This window comes from Prunus persica, chromosome G7, assembly GCF_000346465.2.
Source record: "Prunus persica cultivar Lovell chromosome G7, Prunus_persica_NCBIv2, whole genome shotgun sequence".
NCBI lineage: Eukaryota > Viridiplantae > Streptophyta > Magnoliopsida > Rosales > Rosaceae > Prunus > Prunus persica.
The window spans coordinates 16654696-16675533 of record NC_034015.1 but is presented as its reverse complement, the minus strand read 5'-3'; the positions used below and the strand labels follow the sequence as shown (position 1 = coordinate 16675533).

At 38.9% G+C, this 20838-nt stretch overlaps 4 protein-coding genes across 4 annotated transcripts; all 4 read right to left on the bottom strand.

Moving 5' to 3' along the window:
• LOC18769212 (disease resistance RPP13-like protein 4) lies at positions 201–4283 on the bottom strand. Its single transcript, XM_007203251.2, has 3 exons — positions 3607–4283; positions 3431–3475; positions 201–3080 (listed from the first exon to the last, which is right to left on the bottom strand). Exon 3 carries the CDS (start codon positions 3067–3069, stop codon positions 523–525), a length of 2547 nt encoding a protein of 848 aa, XP_007203313.1. The 5' UTR covers positions 3070–3080; positions 3431–3475; positions 3607–4283; the 3' UTR covers positions 201–522.
• LOC18770521 (AAA-ATPase At2g18193) lies at positions 5817–7577 on the bottom strand. The gene is made up of 2 exons (XM_007202069.2): positions 6663–7577; positions 5817–6521 (listed from the first exon to the last, which is right to left on the bottom strand). Exons 1-2 carry the CDS (start codon positions 7485–7487, stop codon positions 6063–6065), a joined length of 1284 nt encoding a protein of 427 aa, XP_007202131.1. The 5' UTR covers positions 7488–7577; the 3' UTR covers positions 5817–6062.
• Positions 13929–15782, bottom strand: LOC18771560 (AAA-ATPase At3g50940). The gene is made up of 2 exons (XM_020569014.1): positions 14631–15782; positions 13929–14450 (listed from the first exon to the last, which is right to left on the bottom strand). The coding sequence occupies exons 1-2, from the start codon at positions 15777–15779 to the stop codon at positions 13929–13931; spliced, it is 1671 nt and encodes a 556-aa protein (XP_020424603.1). The 5' UTR covers positions 15780–15782.
• On the bottom strand, positions 15979–17746 carry LOC18771454 (AAA-ATPase At2g18193). Its single transcript, XM_007204486.2, has 2 exons — positions 16789–17746; positions 15979–16673 (listed from the first exon to the last, which is right to left on the bottom strand). The coding sequence occupies exons 1-2, from the start codon at positions 17614–17616 to the stop codon at positions 16194–16196; spliced, it is 1308 nt and encodes a 435-aa protein (XP_007204548.2). The 5' UTR covers positions 17617–17746; the 3' UTR covers positions 15979–16193.

The following is a 20838-nucleotide window of genomic DNA, read 5'->3' as shown; positions in this document are numbered from 1 at the left end:
AATTCTTCCCTTTGATATCTTGGCCATCCGGAAAGGATAGATAGAGTCAGTTTTCCTGCAAAAACTGTCATTCCGTTGTCGCAATAGTCACACAAAAAATTTCCATAAAGAAAAATCAGAAAGTACTTTCTAGTCAATAGGCCTGGAAGAATATATTTCCAATGCAATTTTGTTCCTAAAAAAGAAACAAACAGAAGAGATACACTCGGAAGGTAACATAAATTAGATGTGGCAACAAGTATACAATACAAGCATGCAATCAGAAAGCATTTGCAAACTCAGGTATCATTTTCCTTTTTTTTGTCTTTCCTCTTTTTCAGTCTGAATCAGAATCAAGATTCACAGAGGATCCTGCGAACACCTTCATGATATCCATCGTCGTCTTATTTACACGGAAAACTGAACTGAACATTTGCTAAGGACATTATTACATGCCCTCATGCTTATTTACAAGGAAAACTGAATTGAACATTTGCTAAAATTCAATGGTAGCACTAGCTGGCTAGCTCATGACATTTGCATTTAGCTTTTGTGCACTTCCTCCTTCCAGACACCACCTTTAAACCCAACATTCTCAATTGGAAAAGACATCAGCTCTGGGCACCAGCTCACATCGACGACTCTCAATGCTGGCATAACTCGTTGAAGCCTCTCCCATTCTTCTTCGAAATCGGAAAGAGATTTCAACCGCAAGCCCTCAATTTTCCAGACAGTGTTGTCATTCCCCCAAAAATTTTCATTCATGTTTGCAAGATTGCCTGATGATATTGAAAGATACCTCAATATAGGAAGTGAGATGGGATTGAGCCAAGATGGACTCATTTTTCCTGGATAGAATTCTAGGCTGAGCTCATGGAGCTGTTGAGGAGGGAACAGCTTGTCAAGCTTGGCTGTGAGGTCATTATTACCATGACTATCAAAGCAACTTATTGACAGATGCTGCAGTTCTTGTAGATTTACCAATACATTGACCTCAGTATCTCCAATCTCATCACAGCAACTCAGTCGAATCCCGAGTGTCCTAAGCTGAATTAAATTTCTGAGCTCACCAATCCTGCAACCTTCTAACTGGCTTGATTTGGCAGGTTTGAATCCCAATAACACTTCAAGATTTGAAAGCCTTCCCAAGTGTTTAGGTAGATACTCTAGTGAACCACAATGGCTGGCAACTAAGACCCTTAACTTCTTGAAAGTAGTAATACAAGGGGGGAGCATCTTTAAGTTTTGACAGTAGCTGACATCCAAAACCTGAAGGTTGCTAAGCTTGTCAAGTGAAGGTGGCAGTTGAACCAACGGATGTGTGTTGCTTACATTAAGGTAGGTTAGGTGTTGAAGAACACCAATCTGATGTAAAAGGCCTGAGAGAGGTGTATCAAAGATTGACCTGGACAAATCCATTGCTCGAAGGTTTCGAGACTCACAAAACTTCTTTGCAGTGTTTGAAGCAATCTTGTTCACTTCACCTGTCTTAGTTGTAGATAACAATGCACGCAGCTTGTGATTGGCCTTCTGAGCCATGCTACTTGCAATACCCAAATGGCGGCAGTTATTATCTTTTGTGCTGAAAAATGCATCATGTTCTGCCATTTTTATCACCAAATCCCGAACCATGTCATGAATTTTACATGTGGAGATTGTTCCATGATAAGTCTTTTCCACCACCTCTAGCAAACATCGATTTGTTAGCCCCGAGAAACAATCTTCCCCTGCTTCAATTGCTGATCTACCATTTCTCAGCGGAATAAAACCTTCTCCAAGCCACCAATGTACCAATTGGTCTTTGGTTATGACACAATCTTCAGGATAAAGAGACAAACAAAGAAAGCATGACTTCAAATAAGATGGGAGTTCATCATAACTCAATTGTAGAGAAGCTATAACTGAGTTATCATCCTCAGCTAATTCATCATGAAAATGGTCTGCGATTCGCCTCCATTCATGATAGTGTGATGGTTTGCAGAGCATTATTCCTCCAACTGCCTTGATTGCTAATGGAAGACCCTTACACTTCTCAACAATCTCCTTTCCAACATTTTCCAGGTCTGGATGCTTACACTCACCTCCATCAGCTGCAAATGCAATCTTCTGAAATAGCAGCCAACTATCATCCTTGCTGAGGCATTTGGGCCAATGCGATCTTGCTTTCTTCACTCCCATTTTCTGTGCAACCTTCTCTATCCTTGTGGTGATAATGATGCTGCTTCCATTTCCCTTTGGCAATGCTTCATAAATAGTGTGCCACCAAGTAAAGTCCGAGCCCCACACATCATCCATCACAATCAAAAACCTCTTGCCTAAAAGATATTCATTTATTTTCTTTAGTAATTCACCCTTATCGTCTCCTACGCTTACATCTCCCAAGTTCCTTAACATACTTCTCATGATTTGCTCTTCACTGAAATTTTGAGAAACAGAAACCCAAATTCTTCTATCAAAGCGCTCCTCAATCTTCCTGTCATTAAATACTTTTTGAGCAATAGTGGTCTTCCCCAGGCCCCCCATGCCCACAACTCCAATAGCTAGTATCCCCTTGTCAGCTTCAAATAACCATTCTTTGAGCTTACTCGCATCGCCTTCTAAACCTACGACTTGGGTGTGATCATACACAGGACTGCTCTGTCTAGGCATCTGGTCATTTTGTGCATTTATTGGCTCCAGTTGATTCAGCAGTGGAACTCCAAGATAGGATGGAATGTTTTGCTTAATGCTGGCAATTTTCCTGTTGATTTCTCCAAGGCTCTTCCCAGTTTGATATTGGAATGGAAGTTTAAAAGGGTTGGTGCACATAAACCAACCACTGGAAAACAGCCCATCATCTCTTGATTGAAGCTGACAATCTGCTAGTATGTCTTCAGCCTCATAAATCAGTTCTCTCAAATTAGCCATTACGCAACGAAAGGTCTCATTCTTCCTCTTGAGCCTCTCTGCATCTTTGAGAAAGCTTCGCATCAGTTGAAGCTCAAATTGTAATGTTTCAAATTTGTCCCTGAATTCACTGAAAACGCGGCTCTCCTCTGATAAAGCTCCCAACAACTTCTCCAAGAACACTGTTACTACAGCATCCACCATCTTGCACAAATCTAATAAGAAAAAAAAAAACTGAGACTTTCTCACATTTGGAACATATAACATTCACAGTGTAGCAAACTATCAATCAGTTATCTTTTACATTTTTGGACTATTGTTTCTTGATATCAATTTCCCAAAGGCTCCTACTCAAAAATCAACATGTCTCAATCCCCTTCTTCCTTTGAACAACCAAGTCTCAACCAAATCTAAAAATATTACTGAAATTGATATGGTCTTTCGTAAATATAAAATCTCCTAATTATATTGACAGAAGAACTGATAGGAATGGAATGAATTTGGTTGATTAAGGATGTAAGCGAAAAGAAATTGTAGAACTGTGTCAGGGTAAAGTGAAACTTACATTAATTGGGTTTTGTTCACTTTGTTAATCTTCTCTATGCACACCCTGGGATCATGTTTGATCAGACCAAGATTATCATCAAAATAAATAAATAAAGGAGCAAAACTTCTGCAACCAATAAATAAGGAAAAAAAGGGTTCACGATTGACAAAATTTAGGATCATAGAGACACTTACAACTGAACCCTGTTAGAGAACACAAGAATTCTGAACAGTCCTCTGTGTGTTCTCTGCTTCCTAGAACACAAGAATTCTGCAAGCTTTGGTTTGGCTCAACTGGAGGAAAAAGGCAGATGCACAGAAAGAAATTTACAGAACAATTCCTTGTCTGTCAACGCCTAAAAGGGACCCAAGTCAACGAGACAAGTTCGGAGAAGTTCTACAAGACGGGGGAGAAATTTCCATCAAATGCTGGTGGTTGCTTCCTGTTGCCTTCCTCGTTGACAAAAGTCAAAGTCTCTGTTTGCATGTCTTTTGCCATATGAATGAATGGGCCGTGAAACTTTTCCTTGATCAAGGAAGGGAGGATGGTGTTGGGGGAATTTCTTTGATCAAATAACTTGGGGACATAAATTTGAGGTTGCTTAATTTGAAAGCTTTTTAGACCCCACAACTCCCAGTATGAAATGAAACAGGCATAGAGCTAGAGCTAGCCATAGCCAAATATATACAGTTTCCAGGCCATGCAGCATGAGAGTACAGTTGCCAAGTATTTACTGTGGGGTGGGTCCATCTCCTTCACATGCATGATGCATCAAACCACACAGAAGCTGCTGGTTGGTGGTTGCTTCTTCTTCCTTGCATTTGAGTTATTGATATGTATATATATAGAAACTTTAGTAAGTACCACATATTTCAAATCCCATGAATTGAATATGTATAATGGATTTTTTTCTTCTTCAGTTTGGTACTATAATTAAGAAAGGAACTGCTTTTAATTATTGCATTTTAAAAGTAGCCACTTGCACTCTATGTATGAACCAAGGAGGAGCAGGAAAAACTACTATGCTTATCCTGGAGTTCTCTAACAACATCTTTGGGAACGTATAAAGGCGCATTTACATCTTAAATTGCATTTTTTTAAAGGACTTTTCTATTGAGATGACCGATAGCATATTAAACTCACACATACGACACGAATGTGTGAAAAAATAACACATGATTTAAGGTATGGGTGAAAAAATAACATATGATCCTAAACAAGCGTTTAGGGTGATTTTGGACCAAAAATTCCACATTTTGAGTTTGGCCTGCTTTGCATTCATACAATTGAAAATTAGTGAATGATAACATCCAAATTCTCTCTTCATTTCATCTTTCTCTAATTTAAGAATGTTATTAAAATACACCTCATTCCCAATTCCCCCCTTCTTCTTTTGAACAAACTATGTGTCATCCAAATCTAAAAATATTTGGAAAATCATATGGTATTTCATAAATATAACGTCTCCTAATATTAACACAACTGATAGGAATGGAATGTATTAGCATTGGTTGATTAAGGATGTAAGAACAAAAAAAAAAAAAGAATTGAGTCAGGGTAGAGACAGAGGGAGATGCAAAGTTAAGAGGCCAGCATAAATGAATTTACGAAACAATCCATGTCTATGTAATCCTAGCCGCTGTATGGATTTCATTTCAGAAGGCAACATGGTAATTCTGCTCACAATTACTTGTGAACGCGTAAAAGGGTCCCAAGTCAACGAGACATGTTTGAAGAAGTTCTGTAAGACCAGAAATTTCCATCAAATGCTGGTGGTTGCTTCTCGTTGCCTTCCCTGTTGACCAAAGTCAAAGTCTCAGTTTGCATGACTTTTGCCACATGATACTTTTATTTCTTACTCCTTCTCTTCCTCAGTTCCTCTATTTGGTATTAATCTACTACAAGACCATTTTATTTTGGACTGAAAAATTGCAAACAGTTTTCTCCGTAAACTTTTTTCCACTTGTTAGGGAGTTACAATTGCCTCCTTCGTGTTACTAAGTATTACCTATTATTAATGGACTTAACTACTGTAACGGGAAGGAGGCAATTGTAACTCCCTAACACCACTAATGAAAGAAAAACTTCATTTAATAGTCATTCAAATACAAAAATTCGTTGCAACCCAATACAGTCTAAGCCTTATTAAAACCTTGCTTTGAAAACTCCCAGTAAAAGAAATTCGGTCAAAGAAAAAAGTCGTTTATTTTTGTAATTTCAAAAGACACTTGCACTCTGGAGCATGAAAAAGTACTATGTTTATCCTTAATCTCTTGGAATCCCAAATTACATCTCCGGTGGGTTGGATGCAATTATATGGGGATGTAAAATTGCGAATATAATCTCAAACATTTAACGTTAAAGTAAGAAGATCATTTTGAAAAAAACAAGAAAAAACAAGAAAAAACGAAAAAGGGTTAACCACACCATTACTTTATTTATCGATATAACCAAAGTGATTACATCATAATCAGATAGGATAATAGGACAACACCAAGCATGGACCCAATAGAAAAGGGACATGTGACACCAAAACAAAACCTAGGAATCTAACATCCATATTTATTTTTCCAACAAAAGTACTTGAACCCAAAACCATCTAAAAGGGGCTCGCTATAGCTCATATTAGATGGATGAGTTATCACCTTCATCATTCACTTTCAGGTCCATTTCCTGCTTTTTCTTCTTCTTGAGTTTCTGTCTCATCAACATTATTAGCCCCTTCAAGCTTCCTAAGTTTGAGAAACTTGACAACTCTTTCAAGAGCAGCATCAACATCATCATCATCAACATCAACATCATCGTCATTTTCCTTCAAGAAATCTTCACAAATGTCAGCAGGGGTGACCTTTGTGCTCTCTAGCAACCCTACGATTTCTCCCTTAAGCCGATGGCTGTCGAAGTCTTGAATTCCAAGGTAGTTGGAGGCCAAAATCCTAAACGCACTCGGTGTGCAATAAGACATGTGAATGTGGACGTCCATTCGACCAGGACGCAGCAATACAGGGTCGAGACGATCCTTGTGGTTTGTGGTGAACACAATAACTCTCTCATCACCACAACTTGACCAAAGACCATCCATGAAGTTTAGTAGGCCTGAGAGTGTGAACTGCAAAATCAACATAACACTGAATGTAAATAATATTTTTATTATTTAATTACCAAATACACAATTAAGAGGTGCATTTAAAGAAAAATTAAAATTCACAAAAAAAGAAAAAGGAAGAAAAAAAAAAAAGTTGGTGCTGACCCGGTTATCTTTACTATGGACGGAGCAATCAATATCCTCAATCACCAAAATGGAACGATTTGTAGTGGACAGAACCACGCTCTTCAAATGAGAGTCGCTGCGAATACTAGCAAGCTCCAAATCAAACACATCAAACTTGAGATGATTAGCCATGGCCGCAATCAGGCTGGATTTTCCAGTACCAGGAGGGCCATACAACAAGTAGCCTCTTTTCCAAGCCTTGCCCACCTTCTTATAAAACTCCCTCCTGGCCACAAACCTGTCCAAGTCCTTCATAATCTTTATCTTCAGGTCGGGCTCCATGGCGATCGTCTCGAACGTAGCTGGGTGCTCCAAATCCACTGATGAGTTGGTAAGGTTAGAAAGTTTGAGAATCTTTTCCTCTTTTTTAATGGCTTCGGCCCGACCAACCACATAGGGTAAGTAGGAGCTCATGACTTTTTCTTTGTGTTTCTTTTGGAACGTTAGCTCAAAGCGATGTTCTACGCTGCCGTCACGGAATGTTTCGACCACGTAACGCCAGTTGAGGTTAATGTCCTCAAAGGTGTCGGGGACTTGCTCACCGCTTTCCATGGCAAGCTTGACGGTCTCTTGCCGCTGCGTTTTGCTCACTTGGATGGTTCGGGTGGAGGGATTGATTAAGTTAATGGTTGGGAGGTAGCGCTCGGCGGCGTCGTAGACTTGGTTGGGTGGCCTGTAGTCCTGGCGAATGATGAAAGTAAGGTCCTCATGACGATCATGAAGATCATGACGAGGGGAGATAAGGGTAGCAAGGTAATTGAGGGCAGTGGAAATGAGAAGCAGGAGCTCCAAGATAAAATTCATGGCGGATGTATCGATGCAGCAACGGGGAGAGAGAGAGAGAGAAAGAGAGAGAGAGAGAGAGAGAGGCACAGCTTGAGAACAAGGTGTGGATGGTGTTGTGGGGGCGTTTCTATATATATATATATATATATATAGTTGAGAGGTTGCTTACTCTGCAAGCTGTTTTTGGACCCACAACAGCGTTTGGGTAGACCCCACAACTCCAAGTATGATATAAACAAGACAGAGGGATAGCCATAGCCCAGTACAATTTCCAGGGCATTTGTGCCTACGCGTGCTGCACCTGCATCGACGGCAAGTTTTCACTGTGGAGTGGGTCCATATCCTTGACATGCATCAAACCCCATAAGCTGCTGGTTCGTGGTTGCTTCCTTGCCTTCCTCTTGTTAGTCTGCCTTTTTTTCTGGTTTCCAATCTGACCAAAGTCTCTAAAACCAAAATCAAAACCGACAAAAACCATACTAAAATTAATAGTCCACGTCATTATATAATTAAGTATAATCTCAAATAAATTCCATGAATTCAATATAGTCGAAATCCTAAAACAACCCAGATGCTCAAATGAATTATATCACCATCACCATTTGAAGAAGTATTGTCGTGATCACATCCATCAACATAAATTCTTGAAACGACTGTTTTGCCAAATTTTTGTTAAGACAACACCACTTGATTATAGTTTTTATTTTTTTTTGGGGCCAAAGTTCGGAAAAAGAAATGAGAAACTTACACGCACAGGTACAATGAGACTTAAACTTAGATCACTTGAGAGCACACCAAAAACTTGAGCCACAACGCCCTATTGGTCTTGACTGTAGCCTTTTTATCAGTCAAAATGTATACATGCACCTTCTCTATTGGCGTGAGTCCTATTTTAGATAGGAAATTAATATAAAGGTTCTTGTAAATATTGTATTACTTGTTCTATTAGGATTAGCTTTTATCTTTTCCTTGGGTAAAAAGATTTGTACACTATATATACACTTCCTTTGAGAGAAAAATAATATATCAGAAATTCACCATATATCCTTATATTTGACTTGGTATCAGAGCCAGGTTTATATTTGCCTTAGAATAGCATACCTCCCTTACTGCTACAGATTTTTTCCTTTTTGCCTATTATTTTGTTTTAATTCTTGCCGTGTTATTTGGCTCCATGGGGGATATGCAGGATTTGTTTAATGAAGATGGCCAATCCAATGAGGTACCACAAATTACCTCAGGGGGTTCTGGTCAGCCTATGTCAATTGTCAATGTTCATCATGATTCTTCCGCTGCTCCTACAATTGTTAAATTGAATGGAACAAATTATTCAGTATGGTCCCAACTGCTTGAGTTACATGTTGCTGGGAAGAGAAAATATGGGTATCTGACAGGCGCTTCTGCTGCACCAGCTCTGGCAGACTCTAATTACAATAAGTGGTATGCTGAAAACGCAATTGTGAAGGGATGGCTGATTCAATCTATGGAGCCTGATATTATGCAAATTTTCCTTCCCTACAAAACTGCCAAAGATGTATGGGAGAATGTTAAAAAAACATACTATGATGGCCAAGATCAGTCACAGATTTATGAGCTAACTTGTCGGGCATTCAAGGCGTAACAGTCTGGACGACAACTTGTCACATACTATGCAGAATTGCAAAGTATTTGGCATGAGATTGATTATTGACGACCAAATAAATTTACTAATTCATCAGATATTTTGCTTCGTCAACAGGAGATTGAAATTGATAGGGTTTATGTATTTTTAGCTGGATTAGATGATGTGTTTGACAGAGTTCGTAGCGATATTCTTCGCATGGATCCGTTTTCGAATTTGGAGAGAGCTTTTTCATGTGTCAGACGAGAAGACCAGCGGCGATCCACCATGATGGTACCACCAACCCCGGTGAACACTGGAGTTGCTATGGTAGCAAGGAACTCCAGGCCTGCCTCTTCCTACAAACCTGTTGATTCTACAATTAATGGACCTACAAGGCACTCTATGCCTGCCTCTTCCTACAAACCTGTAGGTTCTACAGCTAATGGACCTACAGGTTCTACAAGACCCAATGGTCCACAACGAGTTAAACCTCAAAATGGCGAAAGGTGTACTCATTGCAATAGCACGAATCACTTTGTAACTGATTGTTTTAAATTACATGGCTATCCAGAATGGTGGGATGAAGTCAAGGAGCGTAACAAGGCCAAAGTAGCCGCTGAACGATACGCACAAGGCAAGGTCGCACTCTGCATAGGATCTCCCGACCCTTCTGTCCCACAAGCTTCCCATATGCCATCTGTCTCCTCCTCCATTGTTCCTCCAGGTTTTGTCGCCCTCCCTACAGGTGATTCGGGCACTTCTTCTAATACATCAGATAGTGCTTTTGCTGCTGCTACTGGCTTAGGTATTGGTTCTGGTTGGATTATTGATTCAGGTGCTTCAAATCACATGACATTTGACTCGACAAATTTGAAGACTCGTACTACTCCTAGCCTTACTAGTATGGCGAATGCGAATGACCAATCCTACCCTGTGATTGGGGCAGGCACAGTTGATCTTTCTCCAAATTTAACTTTGGAACATGTTCTTCTTGTTCCTTCTTTATCTCAGAATTTATTATCTGTTGGACAAGTGACTGAACAATTAAATTGTTTTGTATTAATCCATCCCTTGTTTTGCCTTCTTCAGGATATTCGAACCCAGGAAATAATTGGGCGTGGTACTAAGAGAGGAGGACTATATTATGTGGATGATGTTTGCACGGGAAAGGCCCTTATTGCTCATGACTCAGCTGCAGACAAGAAGATACAAATTTGGTTATGGCATTGGCGTTTAGGACATGCTTCTTTTGGTTATTTAAAACATTTATTTCCAGCTTTATTTTTGGATTTCGATATTTCTAGTCTTCAGTGTGAAACTTGTATTCTTGCCAAGAGTCACCGTGTTTCATACCCTATTAGTTTCAATAAGAATGATAAACCTTTTGCTCTTATTCATTCTGATGTATGGGGTCCTTCCCCAGTCTCTACAATCTCTGGCATTAGATGGTTTGTGACTTTCGTTGATAATTATACGAGAATGACATGGATATATTTTATGAAAAATAAAAGTGAGGTTTTTGGTCTCTTCAAGCAATTTTATCAGATGGTTCAGACACAATTCTCCAAAAAAATTCAGTTTCTGCAATCAGATAATGGAGGTGAATATGTGAGTCATGATTTTGTGTCTTTCTTTCAGGATAACGGTCTTCTCCATGAAACTACATGTCCCTATACCCCTCAACAAAATGGGGTTGCTGAACGGAAAAATCATCATATTCTTGAGACGGCCATGAGTATTTTGATAGAAGCTCATATGCCTAAGATGTTTTGGAGTGATGCTATATTATATGCAGTGTATTTATTAAATCGTATGCCCTCTTCTGTCCATGGATACAAGACACCACTGGATGTTTTGACTTCGACACATCCCCTACCGTCAGTCCTGACTCTCCATCCCCGTAGTTTTGGTTGTATAGCCTACGTTCACATCCTTAAACACCTACGGTCTAAATTGGATCCATGTGCTCTTAAATGTGTGTTTGTGGGTTTCTCCCCATATTCCAAAGGATATCGATGCTACCATCCTCCGACAAAGCGTACGTATGTCACAATGGATATCACTTTCTCAGACTTGTCCATGTATTTCATCATGAATCCAACCCTCCTCTTCAGGGGGAGAATGAGAATATTGAAGAGCAGAATTGGAATTGGACAATTATGTTACCTGATATTATCATAGAAAGAGAAGAAGTGATCTGCAATGAAAAAGAAAATGCAGTCACGTCCGTTGAGGACCTGGCGTCACATGTTGCTAACCCCACTTTGTTCCCTGCAACTCCACATATCCCACATAATTGTTCTCCCTCTTCTACACCAACAGTACTTGTCCAAATTCCTGAGGCTTCGAATAACCCTGAGGTAAGTACATAACCAAATTTGATTAATACTGACAATTTAATTACAAATGATATTGATAGTGTTGCAGAAACAAGGTATCAATTGCCTCCCAGACGTAATAGAGGAATTCCACCAGATCGTTTTTCACCTGAAAATTTAAAGAAGTCGAACTACCCAATTGCAAACTATGTCTCTACTCATCGATTATCTGAAGCATGTGCAGTTTTTGCTAATCATATGACAACTGAATTTATTCCATCTAAAGTGCAAGATGCTTTGGCTGCTCCTCAATGGAAGAAAGCTATGGATGAAGAGATGTTGGCTTTGAAAAAAAATCAAACTTGGGATTTAGTTTCATTGCCACAAGGAAAACGACCAGTTGGATGCAGATGGATTTTCACAATTAAACACAAGGTAGATGGTACCATTGATAGATACAAGGCGAGATTGGTTGCCAAAGGATATACTCAGACATATGGTGTTGATTATTAGGAAACTTTTGCACCAGTTGCAAAAATAAACACAGTTCGTGTTCTAATATCGCTTGCAGCAAATTTAGATTGGCCACTCCAACAATTTGATGTGAAAAATGCTTTCCTACATGGAGAATTGAAGGAAGAAGTTTATATGAGCCTACCTCCAGGATTTGATCTATCTGAAAATCCAAATTTGGTGTGCAAGTTGAGGAAGTCACTCTATGGGTTGAAGCAGTCTCCTAGAGCTTGGTTTGGCAAATTCAGTTATGCCATGAAGAAATACGGTTATCGTCAAAGCAATGCAGATCATACTTTGTTTCTGAAGAGGAGGAAAGGGAAGATCACTGTTTTAATTATATATGTTGATGATATGATAATAACAGGTGATGATACAGAAGAGATTGATAAATTGAAACATTATTTATCAACTGAGTTTGAGATGAAGGATCTTGGAGGGTTGAAATATTTTTTGGGAATTGAAGTGGCTAGATCTCAACATGGTATTTTCTTGTCACAAAGAAAATATGTGTTAGATTTATTGAATGAAACTGGGATGCTTGGGTGTAAACCTGCTGATACTCCTATTGTGCAGAACCATAATCTTGAGATTCTTCCAGATCAAGTTCCAACTAATAAAGACAGATATCAGAGGTTAGTTGGAAGACTTATTTATTTATCTCACACCAAGCCAGATATTGCTTATGCTGTTAGTGTTGTGAGTCAATTTATACATTCGCCTAGTGAAGTTCATATGGAAGCAGTTATGCGAATTTTACAGTATCTAAAGTCTGCACCTGGCAAAGGGCTGATGTTCTCAAAACATGGAAATTGGGAAATTGAAGGTTTTACAGATGCCGATTGGGCAGGAAATCGAACTGATAGGCGTTCAACATCAGGTTATTTTACATTTGTGGGTGGTAACCTTGTTACTTGGCGAAGCAAGAAACAGAAGGTTTGTTCTTTGTCCAGTGCGGAAGCTAAGTATCAAAGCATGGTTCATGGCGTATGTGAGATGTTGTGGATTCGGAAATTATTAAAGGAATTGGGCTTCGTGGCTAAAGATGCCATGAAATTGTATTGTGATAATCAAGCTGCAATCGACATAGCTAATAATCCAGTCCAACATGATCGTACCAAACATGTGGAGATTGATAGACATTTTATTAATGAAAAATTGGAAAGCAATGTGATTAGTGTACCACATGTGAAATCAGAGGAACAACTTGCAGATATTTTGACTAAAGCAGTGTCTAGCCATGTATTTAGTGACTCACTTGACAAGTTGGGCATTGGTGACATCTACGCATCAACTTGAGGGGGAGTGTTGGCGTGAGTCCTATTTTAGATAGGAAATTAATATAAAGATTCTTGTAAATATTGTATTACTTGTTCTATTAGGATTAACTTTTATCTTTTCCTTGGGTAAAAAGACATTGTACACTATATATATACACCTCCTCTAAGAGAAAAATAATATATCAGAAATTCACCATATATCCTTATATTTGACTTTCTCTAGTCACATCTTTTACAAATTGAAATTGGATCAAAGTAGGGGATATTTACGTGAGGGGTGGCTTAATTTGCAAGTTTAGACCCAAAACCGCGTGCACACAATCCCTTTCCTCGTGTTTTGGATAAATATTTGATTGATTATTTTTGGTACAATAACAATACAAATGCTTGACTCTTTTTCTCCTATCATGAATCATGATCATGTGAAGTGAACGTAGGAGGCGGGGTGGGTACTAGTTTTCTCCTATCATGAATCATGAATCATGATCATGCTTGACTCTTTTCTAACCATTTACATGCGCAACAAACAAAAAAAGCCTTCATTTGGTTGCACAGAAATTTCACGCCCAGTACCTTCATTTGTTCGCTTCTCTTTGCCTCCCTTTTTCTCGACTACCTTACCACAATTAACCATGGAATGATTAATTCAACCTTTTTCCATTATAATGAAGAAGATTAATTAATACATATATATTATACAACTGATTTTTGCTACCAAACACTTTCCAGCATCTATATATCACCATCATTTATTTTCTATGTCATCATTCACTTTGACATCCATTTCCTCCCTTCTTTCTTCTTCAGTTTCTCTCTTGAAAATATTAACATTATTAACATCGACATCCATTTTCTGCTTTTTTGCCTCTTCAATTTCGGGTTTATCACCTTCAAGCTTCTTGAGTTTGAAAAAGTCGACAAGTCTTTCGAGAGCAGCATCAGCATCTTCATCATCATCCTCATCATTTGTCTTCAGTAGTTCCTCACAAATCTCAGCAGGGGTAACCTTTGTGCTCTCTAGCAAGCCTACGATTTCTCCGTAAAGGCCATGACCGTCCAAGTCAGGAATGCCAAGGTAGTTGGAGGCCAAAACCTTAAACGCACTTGGGGTGCAATAACCCATGTAAATGTGGACATCCATTCTGCCAGGACGCAACAATGCAGGGTCAAGCCGATCCTTGTGGTTTGTTGTGAACACAATAATTCTCTCATCTCCGCAACTTGACCACAAACCATCCATGAAGTTTAGTAGGCCTGACAGTGTGAACTGCATGCATGCAAATATCAACATATAATATTAATCTTTATTATTTACAGAACAAAATCACAAAACTATCAAATATACTAATTAATAAAAATAAAAATTCAGCGCAGGATCCAAGTTTCTAGATTCGATTCCCCGGTGTCGCTTAGTATAAAATTTTACAAACAAAGAGTAGGTACTGACCCGGTTTTCCTTATCTTTATTGACGGAACAATCAATATCCTCAATCACCAAAATGGAACGATTTGTAGTGGAAAGCAACGCCTTCTTCAACCCAGAGTCACTGTCAATAGCATCAAGCTCCAATTCAAACACATCAAACTTGAGATAATTAGCTATGGCTGCAATCAAGCTGGATTTTCCAGTGCCAGGTGGGCCATACAACAAGTAGCCTCTTTTCCAAGCCTTGCCCACCTTCTTATAAAACTCCCTCCTGCTCACAAACCTCTCCAAATCCTTTATAATCTTTCGCTTTAGGCCGGGCTCCATGGCTATCGTCTCAAACGTAGCCGGGTGCTCGAATTCGACTTGGTCGTATGAGTTAACTTTGCGGAGGTTGAGAATCTTGCTCTCTTGTTTAATGACTTCGGCGCGACGAACAACATAGGCCAAGTAGAAGGTCATGACTTTGTCTTTGTGTTCCTTTTGAAACGTCAGCTCAAAGCGACGTTCAACACAGCCGTCCGGACATTTTTCGACCACGTAAAGCCAGTTCAGGTCAATGCAGTCAAAGGTGTCGGGGACTTGCTCACCGCTTTCAATGGCGAGCTTGACCGTTTCTCTGCGCGGTGTTTTGGTGACTCCGATGGTCCGAGTGGAGGGATTGATCAATTGAATGCTTGGGAGGTAGAGGTGGGCGGCGTCGTAGACTTGGTTGGATGGCGAGCCCTCCTCGCGGATGATCAAAGTAAGGCCATGATGATAATTCATGGCGGATGGATGGATGCAAGGCAAGGGAGGCAGAGGTTGAGAAGAAGGAGGATGCTCCTGTTGGGTGGATTTTTTTTTTGTTTCTATCAAAATTTGGTTATATATATAGTTGAGGTTGCTTGATTTGCAAGAACAAAAAGAAGAAAAAAAATTCAGGTTTGGGTAGACCCCACAATCCCTTGCAAAAGACATGGAACCACAAAAAGCCAAATGGACATGTGCATGCTGGTCGGCCATACACATTTGCATAGCAATAGGGACGAAGACGACTTCTTCCACATAATTTCTCCACTTTGGATTATTGCATTTCAAATAGCAGCCAGTGTTTGGATGAGGGGAAAAAGATGGGATATGAGCAGAAATCGGGATTTCACTCATGGAAAACGGAGCATTTTGCAGCATTTCCAATACTATCAACTCAGTATTTTGCAAATTGCATGCGAGCAATATTAGGGGATTTCACAATCCAAAATTCCGAGCTCAAATTCTATAAAAATATGCAAATTGTGTAAATCTCAACATGTGAAATTTCATTTTCGGCCCACCAAATTTTCTGGATAAATACCAGGACCATCTACCCCTATCAATTCTGCTAGAAGGAGAGCGAGACGAGGACATATAATAACCATAACAAGGATAGCATAGCACCCCGCAAGGATAGCCAAACAGAAAGGAGAAACATAACACCAAACAAAACCAAATACAAAAGTACTTAAACTCAAAGACAAAAGTACTTAAAGCCAAAGGGACTAGCTAGGCCATCGGAAGATGCAACTTATTCTACTGCCTAGCTAGATAAAGCTATGGTCGATTATTTCAGGTGCTTGAGCTCTCACTGTCGTCATCGTTAACACTGACATCCACATCCTGCCTTTTTCCTTCTTGAAATTCTGGTTCATCAATATTATTATTATCCCCTTCAAGCTTCTTGAGTTTGAGAAATTTGACAACTCCTTCGAGAGCAGCATCAACATCATCATCGTCAACATCATCATCTCTCTTCAATAGCTCCTCACAAACCTCAGCAGGGGCGACCTCTGTGCTCTCTAGCAACCCCGCGATTTCTCCATAAAGAGGATGACGGTCCAAGTCCTGAACACCAAGGTAGTTGGAGGCCAAAACCTTAAACGCATGCGGAGTGCAATAGGACATGTGAATGTGGACGTCCATTCGACCAGGACGCAGTAATGCAGGCTCAAGCCGATCCTTGTGGTTTGTTGTGAACACAATAATTCTCTCGTCACCGCAGCTCGACCACAGACCATCCATGAAGTTTAGCAGGCCTGAGACCGTGATCTGCAAATATCAGCATAGTAATTAAATTTTTACTATGTTACACCAAAAAATAAACCAAAAATTATCGAACACCTAATTCACAGAAAAATTTAGGTAGGTATAGGTAGGTACTAACCCCGCACTTTCGTTTTCGCGCATTAACGGCGCTGAAATCAATATCCTCAATGACCAAAATAGAACGATTTGCAGTGGACAGTAACACGCTCTTCAATTGAGAGTCACTGTAAATACCATCAAGCTCCAATTCATACACGTCAAACTTGAGATGATTAGCCATGGCTGCAATCAAGCTGGATTTGCCAGTCCCAGGAGGGCCATACAATAAGTAGCCTCTTTTCCAAGCCTTGCCCACCTTCTTATAAAACTCCCTCCTCCTCACAAACCTGTCCAAGTCCTTTATAATCTTTGTCTTCTGGTCGGGCCCCATGGCGATCGTCTCGAACGTGGCTGGGTGCTCCAGATCCACTCGTGATGGTGAGTTAACGCTACGAAGTTTGAGAATCTTTTCCTCTTTTTTAATGGCTTCAGCCCGAGTAACCACATGGCGCAAGTAGGAGGTCAGGACTTTGTCTTTGTGTTTCTTGTGGAAGGTTAGCTCGAAGCGACGTGTTACCTGGCCGCTCGGGAATGTTTGGACCACGTAGAGCCAGTTGAGGTTAATGTCCTCAAAGGTGTCGGCGATCTGCTCACCGCTTTCCATGGCAAGCTTGACGGCTTCTTGCCGCGGTGTTTTGCTGACGCCGATAGTACGAGTGGAGGGATTGATCAACTCGATGGATGGGAGGTAGAGCTCGGCGGCGTCGTAGACTTGGTTGGGTGGCGTGCTCTTCTGGCGGATGATGAAAGTGAGGTCATGATGATAATGGCCAGGGGAGAAAAGGGTAGCAAGGTAATTGAGGGCAGTGGAAATGAAAAGCATGAGTTCCTCCACGATGAAATTCATGGCGGATGGATGGATGCAAGGTAAGCAAGGCAGAGGTTGAGAAGAAGAAGAAGAAGAAGAAGAAGAAGAAGGAGATGTTCTTGTTGGGGGATTTTTTAATCAAATTTGGGGATATATATTTGAGGTTTGTTACTTGGGGGGTAAATTCATATACAGTACTAGTGAAACCACAGCCACAGACAATTGCACATGGCAAGATCGACAAAGAAGTCTACTTGTACACCACCAGTCAAAACCGCGTGCATTGTGTTTTGTGTAGGTTATTGTCGTTTAGTTGACAATAGTCCCTCTTTTTTCTCCTTATGCTATTTTTTTTTGTTTTGGTCGAATTTCTCCTTATGCTAGATATCTTTTTTTTACTGTACGTGGTTTTTTTTTTTAGTGTGCTAGGTGACCTAGTTTATAGGTAAGTCTCTGGATAAATATTCAATAAAACATTTGATTGTGTTAGGACTATACGTTGAACGTAGGAGTTGGGTTGGGTGAGTTATTTGATTAGATTGTTATTGCTTTTTAAACACATGTATTTAATATTTGAGGCCAAAATGAATAAAGAAACCTAGAGCAGACCATGACTAATTTGATGGCTTTGATGTTTTCAATCATACCGGATTGATCTTAACTTGATCAATTTCACACAGTTGCCATTCTTTTCCCGCCATTCACATGCAACAACACACACAAAAAGCTTCTGGTTGCATCAAAATTCAAAACCTATGAAGAAGTACAACAAAAAATATAAATCTTCTCCACTTTGGTAAGTAAACTATGATATAATTAAGAAAGTAACTGTTGTTAATTATTTCATTTCAAAAGTAGCCACTTGCACTCTAGAGTGAAACAAGAGAGTATGAAGCTAATAGGATCATACCGTAGTGAAAAAGTATGTTTGACTTAAGACCAATCATCTCATATTCGAAATTTCTAGGCACTTGTGTGTGTGCGAGTAAATTTTCTTTCTACCTCTTAACAACAAAAACACCACACCACCTTATGTATATATGTTGCTAGCGCACATTCGTGAAAGAAAATAATATTAGAGTTTGAATAGAATTTGAACTAACCATACCATTACTTACTTTATTTATCGATATAACCAAAGTGATTACATCATAATCAGATAGGATAATAGGACAACACCTGACAGGACACCAAACAAAACTGGGATTAGAGTACTTGACATCCAGATTTCTTTTCCTACAAAAGTACTAATAACAAAAAGACTTATCTAAAAGGGGATCGCTATAGCTCATGTTGGATGCATGAGTTGTCACTTTCATCATTCACCTGAGATCCATTTTCCTGCCTTTTTTCTGCTTGCATTTCTGTCTTTTCAATATTATTAGTCCCTTCAAGCTTCTCAAGTTTGAGAAGGTCGACAACTCTTTCGAGAGCAGCATCATCATCGTCGTCCTCGTCCTCGTCATTTTTCTTCAGTACTTCCTCACAAATCTCAGCAGGGGTGACCTTGACAACTCTTACAAGAGCAGCATCATCATCGTCATCCTTGTGGTTTGTTGTGAACACAATAATTCTTTCATCACCGCAACTTGACCACAGACCATCCATGAAGTTTAGTAGGCCCGAGAGTGTGAACTGCAAATGTCAACATAACACAAAATCAAAAAATTATCAAATACCTAAGAGCTTCTACAGTAGGAGGTGTATTTTCGGGGGTGTAAAGACACTTTTATATCTCCTTTACACATTCGGGAAGTGTAAATACGTTTTTTTCTCCAATAAAAAACGAAGTAAATCTAAAGATGTATAATTGATTTGTTTGTCTTAATTTGTTTTTGTGTTAAATTTATATTTTGTGTTTACTTTATAAAATTAATTTTTTTTTTGTATTAGGTTAATTTTATTTTTTCAAACAAATAGACCTAAAAATATTTGAATTTGGAGAAAATATAATTTCATTAAAAAAGAATCGTTGGATTGTAAAGTACATTTAATCTAAAAATGTGCAATATGTCATTTTCTAAAACAATTAAAGCTTTTTAAAAAAGTTTATTCAAAAAGGTGAAATTGATGTTTTTAATTATGCTTTAAAAAAAAGGTTATAATCTTCTATGAAAGATAAACGGAAGTATCATCAATTGAAGTGATGATACGATATCATACAATAATTTCTCTATACCGAGTCTCCGTCTTAAGGTTGGAAAGTAAGTAAATTATTAATTTAATTATATATATATATATATATATGAAATTATAAATAAATATCAAAAGTAGAGAGATGGGAGAGACCGTGGAAACAAGTTGAATTAAAAAAAGGAAGAAATGGGATGAGGACAAAATCGAGCCATACCGTTGCATGCACCATTGTTGTTAGCTGGGTCCCACCTTTTTATTCTGACTTTTCTCTATTTTTCCTCTTTTTTTTTCAGTTGGGTTCCATCCGCAATGGGAATGTAAAAAAATATGTACAATTGCATCTAAATTTACATCTCATGGTGGTGATGTAATTATACATTTATTTACACCCTTATTACGAGTAATTCCGATCATAACGGGTGTATATTTAACATACATCCTATTATACATCACCCCACTATAGATGTTCTAATTAAGAGATGCACTTAACCTCATACATGGAATTTTTCTAAAAATAAAAATTCACAAATAAACAGAAGATTTCTCGATTCAATTAATTATAAACAATAACTTACATAGAAAGTAAGTGAGGAATTGACAGACTGATGAACCGATTTTAGGAAAATAAACTAGCCTAGCAACTTCGAATCGATACCAAGTGCTAGCAGGGCAATAAACTTAGAAGATAATTTAGGAGTTGTCAACTTGGTATCTTAATACAAGAGAAATTAGTTTAATTCAACGAAATCAAGTGTTGATCGAGTGAGGTGGCGTTGATTGTGGAAGTATATATGCTTATTAAGTTGTGAGGTTGAACAACACCGTCTCCAACTCCTACTTGAAAATCAACAATTCTCAATCCCCTTATTCCCTTGAACAACCATGTCTCAAGCTCAACCAAATCTAAAAATGTTTGCAAACTGATATGGTATTTCATAAATATATTAATGGGACAACTGATAAGGAATGGAATATATTTGCATTGGTTGATTAAGGATGTAAGAAAAAAGTAGAATTGAGCCAGGGGGAAGTGAAACTTATTACGTTTGTCACTTTTGTAATTTTCTCTGCACACCATTGGATCATGTTTGATCAGAGCAAGATTGCCAAGACTTCTGCAGAGGT